This window comes from Orbicella franksi, chromosome 15, assembly GCF_964199315.1.
Source record: "Orbicella franksi chromosome 15, jaOrbFran1.1, whole genome shotgun sequence".
Taxonomy (NCBI): domain Eukaryota; kingdom Metazoa; phylum Cnidaria; class Anthozoa; order Scleractinia; family Merulinidae; genus Orbicella; species Orbicella franksi.
This window is the reverse complement of record NC_138159.1, coordinates 6,217,460-6,232,200: the sequence shown is the minus strand read 5'-3', so window position 1 is coordinate 6,232,200 and position 14,741 is coordinate 6,217,460. Positions and strand designations below refer to the sequence as shown.

Sequence of the window (14,741 nt, the reverse complement as noted above, 5' to 3'; positions counted from 1 at the left end):
CCTTGGCGGACACTAGTGAAAAACAATCAAAGTTTGCCTAGTCTTAAGTAAAGCTAAAATCGCTAAGTAAAAAACACCATCGGCAGATCCGCCATACATCCTGAGCAGAACACCACAAGGAAACTTATAAGTTATCATCTTAGTCACAGCAATTACCGAAGTATTGAACTCCGTCAAAGTTCTCGTCAAACAGATTCCCTCGCTTTGACACAAGCAAGTGTAAATCAGCTTCCAGGATCATCAGATGTAAACAATCGGGTGGTTTCTGTCGGTAGCAGTGTTTCTGATAACTGCAGACGTTCACAAGGCTTGAAATGTTCATCCATAAATCCCAGAATGAAGAAGGCGAAGATATATTGTCGAAAGCGAATGCGAAGATCGAGTTAAGCTTATTTTGAGCAGTGCATTCTGAAGCATTAGTATCTTCTTTCACCGAAAGACGGTTGGTTTGGACAATTTTGAAGCACTTGCTGTCTTTTCTATATGCGTTGACGTTTCGCCCCAAAAGTCGGAAAAACTTCCCCATCAACTTGTGGTACCACGATACTAAAATACGTTTTTGAGGCTGTGACAGTGACTTTTCCGTAAAGAAATGAGTGTTTTTAACGGAATACGTAATACAGTGGTGAAATTCACTGACTATGTAGTTTTGCCCTAGGTTTGAGACGATGAATGAATCGGTAGACACGCGCATCGCCGGATGTAAATTGACGACTTCCGCTCGAATGATTTTTCTCTTTATTGATATGATGAGCCATATAATAAACAACTTAATAACCGAGAGTGAGGTCGTTACGGGAAAATCTCAAACCTCGGCCTACCGTATTGACCTCGCTATCGCTCGGTCAATACGGCAAGGCCTCAGTTTGAGATTTTCCCATAACGACCTCACTCTCGGTTATTAAGTAGTTAGTATTGAGCATGCGTAAATGTTTTCCCGCCAAAGAAAAAGAAGAAACTTGGCCATTCTCGACCCAGAGCAACCCGAACATATTGCAACACATACTGCTCCGTTGTCAGCCTTCTCCTTCTCGTTACGTTGGCGGACAATTTTTAGCAAAATTAAAGTCCTTCGTCGCTCAGTATTTTCGTCCGCCACATTGAATACTCTACGTTTAAAGCATTTTCCGCTGGCCGACATACCCGACAGTATAAATTCTGAATTAAGTGCGACACAAGTGCGACGTATGAATCCACAGTCGCATTTCTGCCGCACTTAATTGAATTGAATTCGACACGGCAGAAATGCGACGTATGAACCGGGCCTAACCTAGCTACTTTGTTTTGATCGTTATTTTTAAATTTGTCGTTGACCCATCTATTGGCGCGAGCCAAGAGTTCAAAACCAATATTTATTGCAAAATTCAACTAGGAACAATTAAACTTTGTCGAATCTCATAACGAAGTTGGGTTGTGCAAAATTTACTCTCAGCCTAATCAAGTTTTTTTTTTGGTCCACGCCTGAAATGAAACCAAAACCAGATAAAATACCACCTTTTGTGGCACGCTCGGGTTGTTTAGATCCACTATGAAGATGCCTTTCACCAAACAATGAACAGCATTTTTAATACACCTACCAAACAACAACACAAGGGAATGTTTACTATAAATTAAAAGGCGCTTCTTTCGACCTTCAATTCTTTATGACCTGTGTTCTCAAGACAACTTTCACCTATGAACATTTGGATTGTGAATTTTTTTTTTTCATCAAACGTTTGGTATTAGACCATGGCATTGCTGCCTTTGTCTTCCTTTGTCATCAGCAACACGCTGAATTGCTTTCATCTCTTTGCCTTAGATTTATACGGGTTAAGTTCAAGGTTTCTTGTTTTAGTCATATGTATAGATTTATTGAACTTTATTGTACATGCAAGCGAATAAATCAAAGATCATATATTTGAACTCCGGAGAAAGATATATGAAGACAGCAATATATTAAAGAACGAACAAAATTCGGGCTTGAGCGGGCAGAAGCTTAGCTGGTAGGGCACTCCACCTGTATCGCAGAGGTCACGGGTTGGAATTCCGTTCAAGCCTGTTCTTTTGCATTCTATAATTTCACAGCTGTTCAAGTTCTGTATACCACAGCGATAATAATTGATGTCTTCATATCTTTCTCCGCAGTTCAAATATATGATCTTTCATACATTCACTTGCATTCTTCACCATGTACTTGTATATTACCAACTCACAGCGTGACCAGCTCCCAGTTGGCTTGATAGCTCAATTGGTAAAGCACTGCACCGGTATCGCAGAGGTCAGGGGTTCGCATCCCTTTGTTTCGTGTGGTATTTTGTCATCTGCTTTGTGTGCTGGCTTTTCAGTTGGTGTTTAAGCTGTTGCTGGCAAGAGCTCCAAGGTTTAACAATTGCTCAGGTAAGGTAATTCTCTTTTCCAAACCTTCATCGAAATTTTCGTATAAGTGTTAATATTAAGAAGAGGTGTGCTGGAAAGGGAACATTTTTAAGTAATGCGCGTTGTAATTAGTTTTGGGGTCATTCGATTAAAATTAATGCGGGTTTTACGATTTTTGAGGTTACTGTGCTTCAAACGGACCATCAGTACCCTATATTTTTGTTCGAACTACCCTCTATGGTTTTAGAACAACTGCTGTTCTGTAATATAAAACTAATACCCTAAAGTATCATTTTTTTCGGCAAGAAACTTTTTCTGCCCTAAAATCTAGCCATTTTATTCCGTTGTGAAATTTTTGTCTATAAGGAACCACTTCTGAAAACAAGTATTAACAGAATAAAAATGTTCAGCTTATACTCTAAGCAAAAAGTTTGCATATTTTGTCCTATGTTCGCCAGTATTGTAGTGGTGACTAATTTATGAATCGGAAATTATGGAGACATTATTTAATTTGTTTTACCAAAAGATGGCTTTCAAGTACTCTTGTATACTTCTACTTGTATCCCTGGTATTTTTACTGGCTTAAGCCAAGGATGTCAAGAAAGGCAATGGCAAGCAAATGGGTAAATATGGAAGTTTTAGACTGAAATTAAAAAAGTTTATATAGTCAAATGTTTGTAACTGTGGTTTGCTATTATTTGAGCCCTTAAACTTCTGGTTTCAATTTTCAGGGCCGGTGACTAGCTACTTAAGAACACAACAACACGGAAAATATTGTCTCCTCAAAAAGAAAAATTGCCAGAATCTGAAATACTCTTTAATAAAACCACGTGAGCATAGTCAGAAGATAACGTTATGAAACTTTTTATATCGCGTGCCCTCTTTTTGAAAGTAACGATCTAATATGCAATGTAGTTTCCATGCTTTCTTCTCTAGTAAGTAATATAATCTCTTCTGATTGGTTGCTTTGAGATCATTACGTCACCATTCAATACTTTGCTCACGCACCTAACTATCCAATCTTTCCAGACTCGAGGCTTGCTGTTGCTAGATTCAAAAGTTTCATATCACATTCAACACCCTGGAGGTCAGTTCGAAATAAAATATCGGGTAAATAGTGGGATTAATATAGAATGACCCAAGAAATCTTATAACACGCATTTCATGTATGTTCTCTTTCTGGTCCAGCTATTAATAATATTTGCACCTATACAAACATTCAAATGAGGGTTTACGAATACAGAAGATAGAGAAAATAATTTTATCTTTAGTCAATAATGATAAACAATGAAACTCTTGTCTGCAACCGCTTAAACTGCAACTGAAACGTCTAGCACGCAACGCAGATGATATAATACCACTGGAAACATGAGAAAGGATACCATTCCACAGGCCAGGTAAGCTATTATTGGAGAATTAAATAGTTCAACACAAGCAGTTGAAAAATGGTGTAAAATTTGCATCAATAAATTAAGACCTGATCTTGTAGCCAATGTATTTTGAAAATGACAAAACTTTAAATTAGATTTTGAGGGTTTTTGGAATTTAGGCAAAATGTCGATACAATTCTCTCCTCCACTAAATATAATCCCTCCAAAGTTTAGATGGAAAAGAGGCCCCCCCCCCCCAATTTAAGCCAATGGTCGCCAATGGATTTATATTTAGATTCAACTTTCAAAGAATAATAACATTTTTTCTTATTGCAAACAAGTTCCCCTACCGTTTGCTAAATGTTTTTGTGTATGTGTGTTATTTTTTACTTATTTAATTTCGTTTTGTACATCATTGCCCAGAGGCCGTTAATAGCAACATATCATTTCAACTTTTCCATTGAAGTTCTGTGAGCTAAAAATTCTGTGAGAGGAATCTTCATAGTGGACTTACGCAACCGAGGCGTGACCCATAAGAAGGGATATTTTACATAAAGGCCAGGTAAACTACTCCTGGTGAAATAATTCAACACCAGTCGTTGAGTACTGAATAAATACATGAATAAATTTATAACTAATCAAGTGTCCTATATATTTTAGAAACAACAAAACTTGAAGTTGGAAATCGGGGGACTGGAGGTTATTCAAAGACCTTTTATCTTAATATTTTGATACCGATGCCAATTCCCGCCTAATGAGGTCCTCCAAAGTTTAGATGCACAAATCCTTTTAAAATACCCCCCCCCCCCATCCCCCCAATTTAAGTAAGTAGTCGCCAATGAATTTATAATTAGGTTAAAGGTTTTAAAGAATGATAACATTTCTACTTATTGGAAATAAACACCTTACCGTTGACGTTCTCTTTGTTTTGTATTTTTTGGGGGGTCATTACACAATAGAGCGACTCTATGAGTCCCTGCCAAATGTAGACGCAACAATTTCTAAAGGCACCAAAAGAACCCAGTCTGAAATAAACCTGAATACATATAAAGTTTCGTTTGCGTAACACTTAACAACGTTTCATTGATATTAGACGCAAAAACAGGTCAGAATTTTGAAGGCGTCAATAGCAACTTTTCTTTAACTTTTCCCCTGAAGTTCCGTTAGCTGATAAGTAAGGCGGCGAATTTTATTTGTTTCTATTGTTTCAGGGGTTTGCCTCACTAGAATTTGCAGGTATCGACCACTGTTACAATTAGAATAATGAATTTACCAGTATATATCTGAGGCAAAGAGATACGAAAACAATTCAACGCGTTGCAGATGGCAAAGCCAGACTTCAGCAATTCCTTGGTATAATACCAAATGTTTGATGGGAGAAATGATAAGATTCCACGGTTCAAATGTCCAGAGGACAAAGTCGTCTTCGGAAGTCAGGTCATGACGAATTGATAATTAGTGAAATTAGCTTCTAGTAAATATTCACTTCAAGTTTTTGTTGTTATTGCTGTTTGGTCAGTATACTTAAAATGTTACTCGTGGCTTTGTCAGAGACATCTTCATAGTGGATTTCACAACCCGAACGTCACCCAAAAAAGGTCGCACTTTACACCACTGGAAAAACAAGGAAGCCGGATACCCTTCCACAGGCCAGGTTATAACTACTTTTGATGAAATAATTCAACACCAGCCATTGGGTACCGGTGTTAAGTTTCAATCAAAAAATTAAGAGCTTATCAAGTGGCCTGGCCATGTATTTTGGAATCACCAAAACTTGAAATTGGAAATTGAGAAACTGTATGGATGTTATGCAAAGATTTTGTATACAAAAGCCTTCTGTTTTTTTCGGCAGTTCAAAAATATCTTTTTGATAACTTTCCCTCCAAAGTTTAGATACAAAATCTTTCCATTATAGGTTTCCCAATTACAAGCCAATGAATTTCTAATAAGTCCCATTACCGTTTATGTTATGGTTTGATTCTTTTTTTCTTTTTGGTATGCCATTATAACATTCCAGTAACTCTGTAATGTTCTTCAGGTGATTGAGACCTTGTTTCTTCCCACATCGTTATGTTGAGAGAATTTTAACAAGCAGTATTTTTTTTTCGTGCACCTAAATTGTTTGGACGCTGAAGTCCCTTCCAAATATAAATGCAACTATTTCTAAACGCACCTAGAAAGTCCACACGAAAATAAACCAATCAGGACATATTCTAATATTCTCTTGTGTAACACGTAATAACGTTTGATATTAGGTGTATTAATAGGCTTCAAATAAATTTAAAGGCGCTAACTAAATTCATAGGCGTTAAATAACTTCATGTTTACTCAGCAGCCGCCAATCTTGACTGATCATTGTATATGTTTGCTTGAAGTTTTGTTAGTTGACTACGTATTAAGGTGGCGAGTTTTCGAGAGTTTTCTTTCATTTGCGTCGAGTCTTTCAGCGGTTGACTCACTCTAAAATATGTCTGCATCCACTAGCACTAACACTAACAACAACAACAACAACAACAACAACAACAACAACAACAGAAACAACAATCTTAATCTAAACTTGGCTTTATTGTAGCAAAATACTGTAGTCTAGCAAAGGAGGTAGAAAGAAACACTATTAAAGATTCACTGCATGCCACCGGCTTGGTCGACATAACCTCTACCTGCCCTAGAGAAACACCTTAGCAGGGACACCCGCAGTAAAAACAAAAACTCTATCAGACCGAGAAAAACCTTTGCCAGGCATCACACGCCCTTAGGCAAAAACAAACACTCTACCAGACCACGAGTAACACTTTCCAGAATCGCTACCAGGAAAAATAGAAAATCGATAGCCTTGCGCGAGAAACAACTTGCCATAGACCCGTGCAAAAAGACACTAATTCTTGAGTTCACTGGTGGGTACAACAATAAATATTATATAATAATTTAAAGTTGAATAAATCCGTCTAACTCTGTAGGAGCTAGAAACATTGAACTTTACAGCTATATATCTGAGGCAGAGATATGAAAGCAATTTAACGCTTTGCAGAAGATGAATGCAGACTTCAACAATGCGATGGTCTAATACCAAAACGTTTGGTGAGAGAAATTTTCACGGTCCAAGTGTCAAGAAGACAAAGTTGCCTTTGGAAGACAGGTCATGACGAATTGAAGTTCGAAATAAGCGTCTTATTAGTTTATAGTAAATATTCTCTTGTTTTATTGTTAGAAATGCTGCTCACTGTTTTGTGAGAGGCATCTTCATTGTGGATCTAGGTAACCAAGTGTAACCCTCAAAAGGTGGTATTTTATCTCGTTTTTGGTTTGATTTCATGTGTGAAGCCAAAACAATCCAAGCTGAAGAGTAAGAGTTTGAGTGTTCTGAATGCAAATTTGAAATATTGGTTTCGAACTCTTGGTTCGCTACAGTTCGTACAAATTTCACATGATGGGATGACTTATGCTTTCAACGGAGTTCTAATCGGCTCTGGAACTGTGTGTAGACAGTTTTAATAATAATAATAATAATCATAACAATAATTCTTGTTTGAAACACAAGTGTTGATAATGTGTGCAAGAGGAGATGCCAAATGCTCTGCGACAAGTTTAACACAATTGGTGGGATATCATCAGGTCCAGTAGAGCAGTCCGAACGCAAGCCTTTGATTTCTCTTAAAACTTGGACGCGTGTAACATGCCGAAAGTGAAATGTCATAATCTGGCTCGAACCCATCGATCCGGCTCTGTAAATCGCCCATGTCAGCTGGAACAGAAGTTGTGACACGTTCAGCCGTAGATGCGAAGTGCCTATTCGAGTCATAGGGGTTTTCACTAGGATCATGGGTGTGCGGTTTATTGTTTTTCAGACTTCCTTGGGTCTCTTGGACGAGAGTGCATTCATGTCATAAAATTACTTCCTTCAATTTGTTTCTACTAGTCTCCCAAAAAACCTTCCATGCATGCTCACTGTGGGGCTCCTTGCGGTTACACCTACACTCCTTATGCCCGGGTCGTTAAGCCAGGGCGCCCGTGGTCTTGTCATCTTGATACGTCTTAATGGCGCATGTCTATCTAGGAATTTAGTAATAAGACTGTTCAGGGCACTTATCTGCTCATTTAAATGCAGTCTAATCAAACTGCTTCTCATTCCTGATGTATTTATATCTCGGTTTTAACGGTAATATATACGGTGCGTCGTGGTCACTGTCAATGGGGCAGGGCAGCACATCGGTGTGTGTGACTCGCCTAGGTAGATTTGTGATGAAGTGGTCGATATGAGTGTTCTGCTTGTCTTGGTAGCCACTTTTTCTAGGTTTAATGAATCTAAGACTTCTACATAGCGTTTAACCTCAGGTTTGTCCGGTCTCAGCATGCCAATGTTCTTACTAGTTTTTTCGCTATGTAGAAAAAGACGATGTACAGAGAACGAGATACTCGATGACAAACATGAGCTGAAAGAGGGCAAGACTGAAGAAATCGTTGGCCAGATTGACGATGTATGGGCCACGTACGGAACCCAAGGTTCCGTAACATGCAATAACTTGGATTATTATATGGCTAGCTCGCTCGGTCAATATGGCAAGATCTCGGTTTGAAATCTTCCCGTAAAGACCTCACTATTGGTTAATAAGTAGTTAGTATTGCACGCCTGTCGTGATAGGAAAGATGTTCGTGCACCACTTTCCCAGGTCCATCATTTTATTAGGCTACCAATAAACATTCTGGGTGGAGGGGCTGGGGTGACCTAACCTCTCACTTAGAGCTTCTCTGGAAGAGAATGTAGCATTTTTAACCCCACGTGATGAAATGTATTATTCGCGTTTTTCCTTGTGATTGGTTGATTGCTTTGGGAGGACGTTGGCCCGGTTACAATAGCCGTATTACAAGAAGGAAACTTACACGAACTGAGACGTAAACAGTAATAAGAATGTCGCTAACAAGAGATCCGATGAGCAGCTCTGTAGCTTGGTAAGTGTGTTGTTGATCTTGGTATCTAGACCTTTCTAGCTTGGGTGGTTTACTGTCCCATTTCAGACCATGTGATGAGACTATAATTTACGAGGTAGTGGCTTAAATGTTGTGCAACCATCATATAACAGCCTTGTCATGCACAACTCCTCTCTGTATAAGATTGCCCACATGTGGAACCAGTTACCAGCTATCATCAAATCCTCAACCACTTTGGTGCAATTTCGTTCTCGTTTGAACGGTGTGGAGTTGCAGGGTGCCAGTGTATGAACTGTATTTTTTAACTCAAATTTTTAATATTAGGAACAGTTGCTCTTAGGAATATTTAATACTTTAATTCTGAATTTATCTTAGCGAATATAGTAATTGTAAGTAGAATGTTATTGTAAATAGTCAGTGCGTTTTTGTAATGAGCCCCTGGCTCGGGAGCCGGAGATTGGGCAACCACTCCCAACGTTTACGACTTAAAATAAAGTTACCTTACCTTACCTTACCTTACTTTACTTCGCTTTCAAATTTTCAAACACTCGTGTGTATGAATAATTTTTAGATGGATAAAAGACAGTTCTCTAGAGAATATCACGTGGTCTGTAATGAGAAAACAAACCGCCAAAGCTAAAAAGGTCTATTTCTTAGCGTTCCCCTGCAAAACATTAACGCCAACTATCCGAATTCAGAACTGTTGTCCGAAGAACGTCAGCCACAACCAGGCATTTTTTTTGTTTCAAGTTTGAATTAGTTCAAACACCGGTTGACCAACTAAGTTTCTTTAAGTGAAATATATTAATTAAAATTAACGGTTTTTCAATCGACGTTTAGTCTTCGGTGGCGCTGTCAAGTGGCCTCTAGGCGCATTGTATTCTTCCTTGTGAGAAAAAAAAAGAAAAGAAAAGAAAAAAAACTTGTGAAAAAACAAAAACTTAGGAAAACGTTTCTCCTTCCATCTTAGTGTGGCTTAAGAAAATTTGTCGCAGATGGTAATTTTGACAGACAACATATAGTTATTTGTTTTTCAAATTTGAATTCCCACTTCCTGTGCCCAGAATGTCACCTGCATGGTTTGTACTGTAAATTAATTAGCATTCTCTCAAGTTGATATAAAATAAAGTCCCAGACAACTTCGAACATCTATTACCCTGTTTGAAAAGGTGTTTGCACTTCTTTTTGGATGCTCGACCAAGACGGACAATATATATGCATTAAGCATTTTTAAAAACAGTTTAACTTTCAGAACGAAGGCTATTGCAGGCTATTCCAAAACTAGTTATAAAATCATAATAATTAACAACCATTTCCGAGAGATTTAATTCAAGTGTTATTCAGCACCTCAGTTCGACGAAAAACAACGTAATTTGAGAATTTTGTCTTGATTTCCTCACACTATGTCAAAGTTTGACGGATCCATTGGGGGAATATTTGTTTAGAGTATCTGCTCCATTAGTCGCATACGTCGCACGCAAACTGACTAAAAGACATCTAAAAAACAGGGACATTAGCGACGCGGTTTTCCAGATGTCTTTCCACGCTTCCAATTGCGTTAATATTTGAGAAAGAATACAAATTTGCCAACGTCGATGCGGAAAAAACATTAGTTCCTTGTAAAAAAAATTGCCAATGAAGAACCAGAATGAAACACATACCCTTTTTCAGAATTAGTTCAAACAGCGGTTGACCTACTCAGTTTCTTTAAGTGAAATATATTAATTAAAATTAACGGTTTTTCAATCGACCCTTAGTCTTCGGTGGCGCTGTCAAGTAGCCTCTACGCGCATTGTATTCTTCCTTGTGAGAAAAAAAAAAAAGAAACAAAACTTATGAAAAAACAAAAACTTAGGAAAACGTTTCTCCTTCCATCTTAGTGTGGCTTAAGAAAATCTGTCCCACGTAATTTTGACAGACAACATATAGTTATTTGTTTTTCAAATTTGAATTCCCACTTCCTGTGCCCAGAATGTCACCTGCATGGTTTGTACCGTAAATTAATTAGCATTCTTTCTAGTCGATATATAATAAAGTCCCAGACAACTTCGAACATCTATTACCCCGTTTGAAAAGGTGTTTGCACTTCTTTTTGGATGCTCGACCAAGACGGACAATATATATGCATTAAGCATTTTTAAAAACAGTTTAACTTTCAGAACCAAGGCTATTGCAGGCTATTCCAAAACTGGTTATAAAATCATAATAATTAACAACCATTTCCGAGAGATTTAATTCAAGTGTTATTCAGCACCTCAGTTCGACGAAAAACAACGTAATTTGAGAATTTTGTCTTGATTTCCTCACACTATGTCAAAGTTTGACAGATCCATTTGGGGGAATATTTGTTTAGAGTATCTGCTCCATTAGTCGCTTAAGTCGCACGCAAACTGACCAAAAGACATCTAAAAAACAGGGACATTAGCGACGTGGTTTTCCAGATGTCTTTCCACGCTTCCAATTGCGTTAATATTTGAGAAAGAATACAAATTTGCCAACGTCGATGCGGAAAAAATATAAGTTCCTTGTAAAAAAATTCTCAATGCAAAACCAGAGTGAAAAACATACCCTCTTTCAGACCAACATGCATGGACCCAATCTTTGCCCTCTACAGACCAAAAGAGGTCAAAAATCATACCCATTGGGGTCGCACATACCTATATAGCCCATGTAAGGGGGAACTCCTTCCCCCTCCCCTCTACGGGAGGAAAGACTTCTTTCTAGAACCTGCTTGAAGGGAGATGCGGTGCTGTCAATCATTATGGTAAACGATAACGAGTTTGTCGCTATATCTTAATTCACAGAACGACCAAGGATGCGAAACTGAAGAGGTGATGACAAGAGTGACAAGAATTACAAACTTGGTAATATTGCACCATATTTTTCGTTATTCTTGAACTTGTTCTATGAACATTAACCACGATTTCACGCCCAAATTCACACCACTAGTATTAATTTTTGCGACTTATCAAAGAGGCATTCTATCCAAGATAAAAAACTAGAAAAGAGTTGGTTGCATTGATGAACGAAGAAAATTCCTTTAACGGAACAGAAATGGAGAACGCTACAGCGCTTCCCACTCGACGAGGTCCACCTGATGACGTGAAAATGATTTCGCTCAGTCTTAAAGCGATTCTGATATTCCCTACCATTTTTGGCAACACTCTGGTGTTCAGAGCGTTTTACAAATTTCCAAGCCTGCGGACTGCATCCAACATTATTTTGGTGAGTTTGTCCGTAGCAGACAGCTTGACGGTGTTCCCGTTCATCCTCCATATGAGCTTCATCGCCTTAACGTTTGTAAAGAGCGGTTCATCTACAAGCATCCAGTGGCTGTGTGAATCAAGTGCGTGGTTAAGCCTTGCGCTTGCTTCTGTCATCATTCTGCACCTAGCTTTGATCAGCGTCGAGCGCGTAATTGCTGTGAAGTATCCCCTGAGATATCACACTATTGTGACTAATCGCCGAGTGGTGATCGCTTCCATCGCAGTGTGGCTTTGGGCTGTTGCAGCTGCGCTCGTGTTTCCTCAGGCGCTCAGAGCAAACAGCAGCGGTAACGCTTACAAAAAGCTTTACAGAGCGTTCCACCCATGCGTCAGAGACCAGGAACGACCACGTCGGCGCCATGGCCAAAGAGTACCATCCTCAGCTAGAGATTCATATCAAATCTTCATGGTGATTTCACTGCTTGCCATCCCCATTTTGATCATACTGTCGTCCTACTTGTATGTCTTCGTCGTGGCTCGTAAGCACAGAAAACAGATCCGAGAGCAGCACAGCACGCATGGAGTCTCAACCTGGAGGAGTGAGCTGAAAGGTGCTTACACTCTCGGCATTGTGGTGGGAGTATGCCTCTCAAGTTTCGTCCCGTTGTTAGTGGTCACAAGCTGTCGAGTCTTCGGGTCGTGGCATGTCGTACGCAGCCTTAGTTGGCCGCTCAAGTTCATCGTTTACGACCTGGCTCTGGGTCTAAATGCCTGCCTTAACCCTCTCATCTACGCCTGGAGACACGAGAAATTTAAAAATGCATTTCGCGAGCTTCTGAGGTGTGCTTAGCGAGTATCTCGCTTTGCGTGAAGGTGACGGCAAACTAAGTCGCTGAATAACGAAGTCAGCTGGAAGGACCATCAGTAGTAGCTTGAGTTCTCATTCGTAGAGACCAAAGTGACATCGCTGGTAGAGTTCCTTAGGGATCACAGTAAACACCTATGACTGAAGAAGGCATGGTTGGCTAGAATAAAGTAATTTCAGTTGTTAAACGTAAATACGAGAGTTTCTAATTTTCTTAAGAGCGATTAATTTGTAGATCGACTGTGCTACAATTGAGAATTGCACTCTGACCAAGTACCCTTCAAATGGCTAGATTGTAAAAATAGTATTATTTAAGCGCACCAACACAGCAGTCTTCCCAAACAAAGCAATTAACTTTCCAGCTATGGGAAATTAAAACTCGATGTTTATACAACTCTTTTCGCCAGTGAATACAAAAGTGAATCGACTTATTGCAAAAATACAACAGAAATTAGAGAGATTAGTGAAGCATGTTCTTGTTCACTCACTTTGTAGATGAATAGATTAATATTGCTACTATTAAAATCCTTTGGATTAGAGAGAATCTATAAAGTGTAACAAATGCTTTTTTCGACTGGCGCGCCCCATTAACCCAAGCGCTAAAGGTTTTGTTTGAAATTTCTCGCGGTCTAACTGTCGCGTTGAATATAGGTCTGGTCACGAAAACATTTAACTACAACAACACCAATTATCTCAAATTTAGAAATCTATTTTTAAGTCAAAAACATGGAATACTTCAATTCTCTGCCTTATTTTCTCGATTGAAACCCAATTCTACATGCATCAAAATACTATTTTTTTCTAAAATATAAAAGAAAGCTTTCGACACGTAAAGAATTAAACAGCTGCTCAAAACATGGCAACTTAACAAGAGCTTGCACGCCGAAAAACAATTAATCTGCATTCATCGTCACTGGCGCGGTTTGCTGAGCAAATTTGCATTTGTGGTTTGCCTTTGACAGTGTTCCCTTATGTGAAAAAAAATATATATATATATCATTTTGGTCCATTAAGGCTTAATCATGGCTTCCTATTTGCACATACAAAAAAAGTTTAACTAAGAGAATAACCACTGCACAGAAGGCGACATATTCAAAAGGAAATTTTCAGTTTCCTTAATTAAAGAAAATTTGTAGATGGTTAAGGTGCTCTTTGCGTGCTGGATACTATACCGGAGAATTGCCCTTTACAACGAAAAGCGGTTAAAAACAAGTTAAATAGGGGTGCGAAATTCCAAAGAGTACAAATTATGCGCGGAGACTCGGTAACTGCGGCTTTTAATAATAATTACACAGACTGGCGCTGACTAAAACTTACGAGGTATAAAACTAAAACAGGATCATCGTGAAATTCCTATTATTCTCTGAGTTTTATTTTTGTCCCCAATAATAAAAAATTATGAGTGTCTTTTATTTTATCTCTGGAATAAGAAAAATAACCAGCCGAACACCTGTCTCTCCCTACTATTTTTTTAATATTTATATTCTTAGATATTGCACTATATTTTGTTCCCCACGTGCCCTCATTAACCCATGCATGTATAGCACGAGTTTGTTTGATAGGAGCGTCAGTTGTCGTGGGTTCGTCATGCCTTGAGTTGAGTCTTCACAACGGAAACATTCACCCTGTTCCTGTATTGCCAGTTTTAATTATTGGTCCAAATATTGGTTTTTGACATGACGAAAACTGGTCTTCACCGTCGTGCAGTTTTCTAATATAAATGAAAACGTTTTTGACAGGGATATTGAAACAGCCGTCCAAAACAAGGCAAATTAAAGGCAGAGAAAGCAAGAAATTAATTTACAGTCATCGCGGAGGAGCAGATTTTAATCGACAGCTTGACAAACAAATCAACTTCAATGGTCGGAGTGTCACTAGTTGTGGGCGATCTGTTGATTAAGTTGACACTCAATTGTTAAAGGCTGAAAAACAGAAATTGAAAATACATTAAAGTATTGATAATTCTTATCCAAGAGATCGAGCTATTTGCGCTTCTACTGCTGAGTATAACAAACTTAA

General features: G+C 38.6%; 1 protein-coding gene across 1 annotated transcript; it reads left to right on the top strand.

Annotated features, from left to right (window-relative positions):
* The first annotated feature begins 11,672 nt into the window (after positions 1-11,672).
* LOC145470606 (dopamine receptor 1-like) lies at positions 11,673-12,707 on the top strand. The gene has a single exon (XM_081454411.1). It carries the CDS (start codon positions 11,673-11,675, stop codon positions 12,705-12,707), a length of 1,035 nt encoding a protein of 344 aa, XP_081310537.1.
* Positions 12,708-14,741: the final 2,034 nt, after the last annotated feature.

What these genes read in the sequence shown, in the direction of transcription:
- LOC145470606 (XM_081454411.1), top strand. Translation starts at nt 11,673, where the DNA reads ATGAACGAAGAAAATTCCTTTAACGGAACAGAAATGGAGAACGCTACA.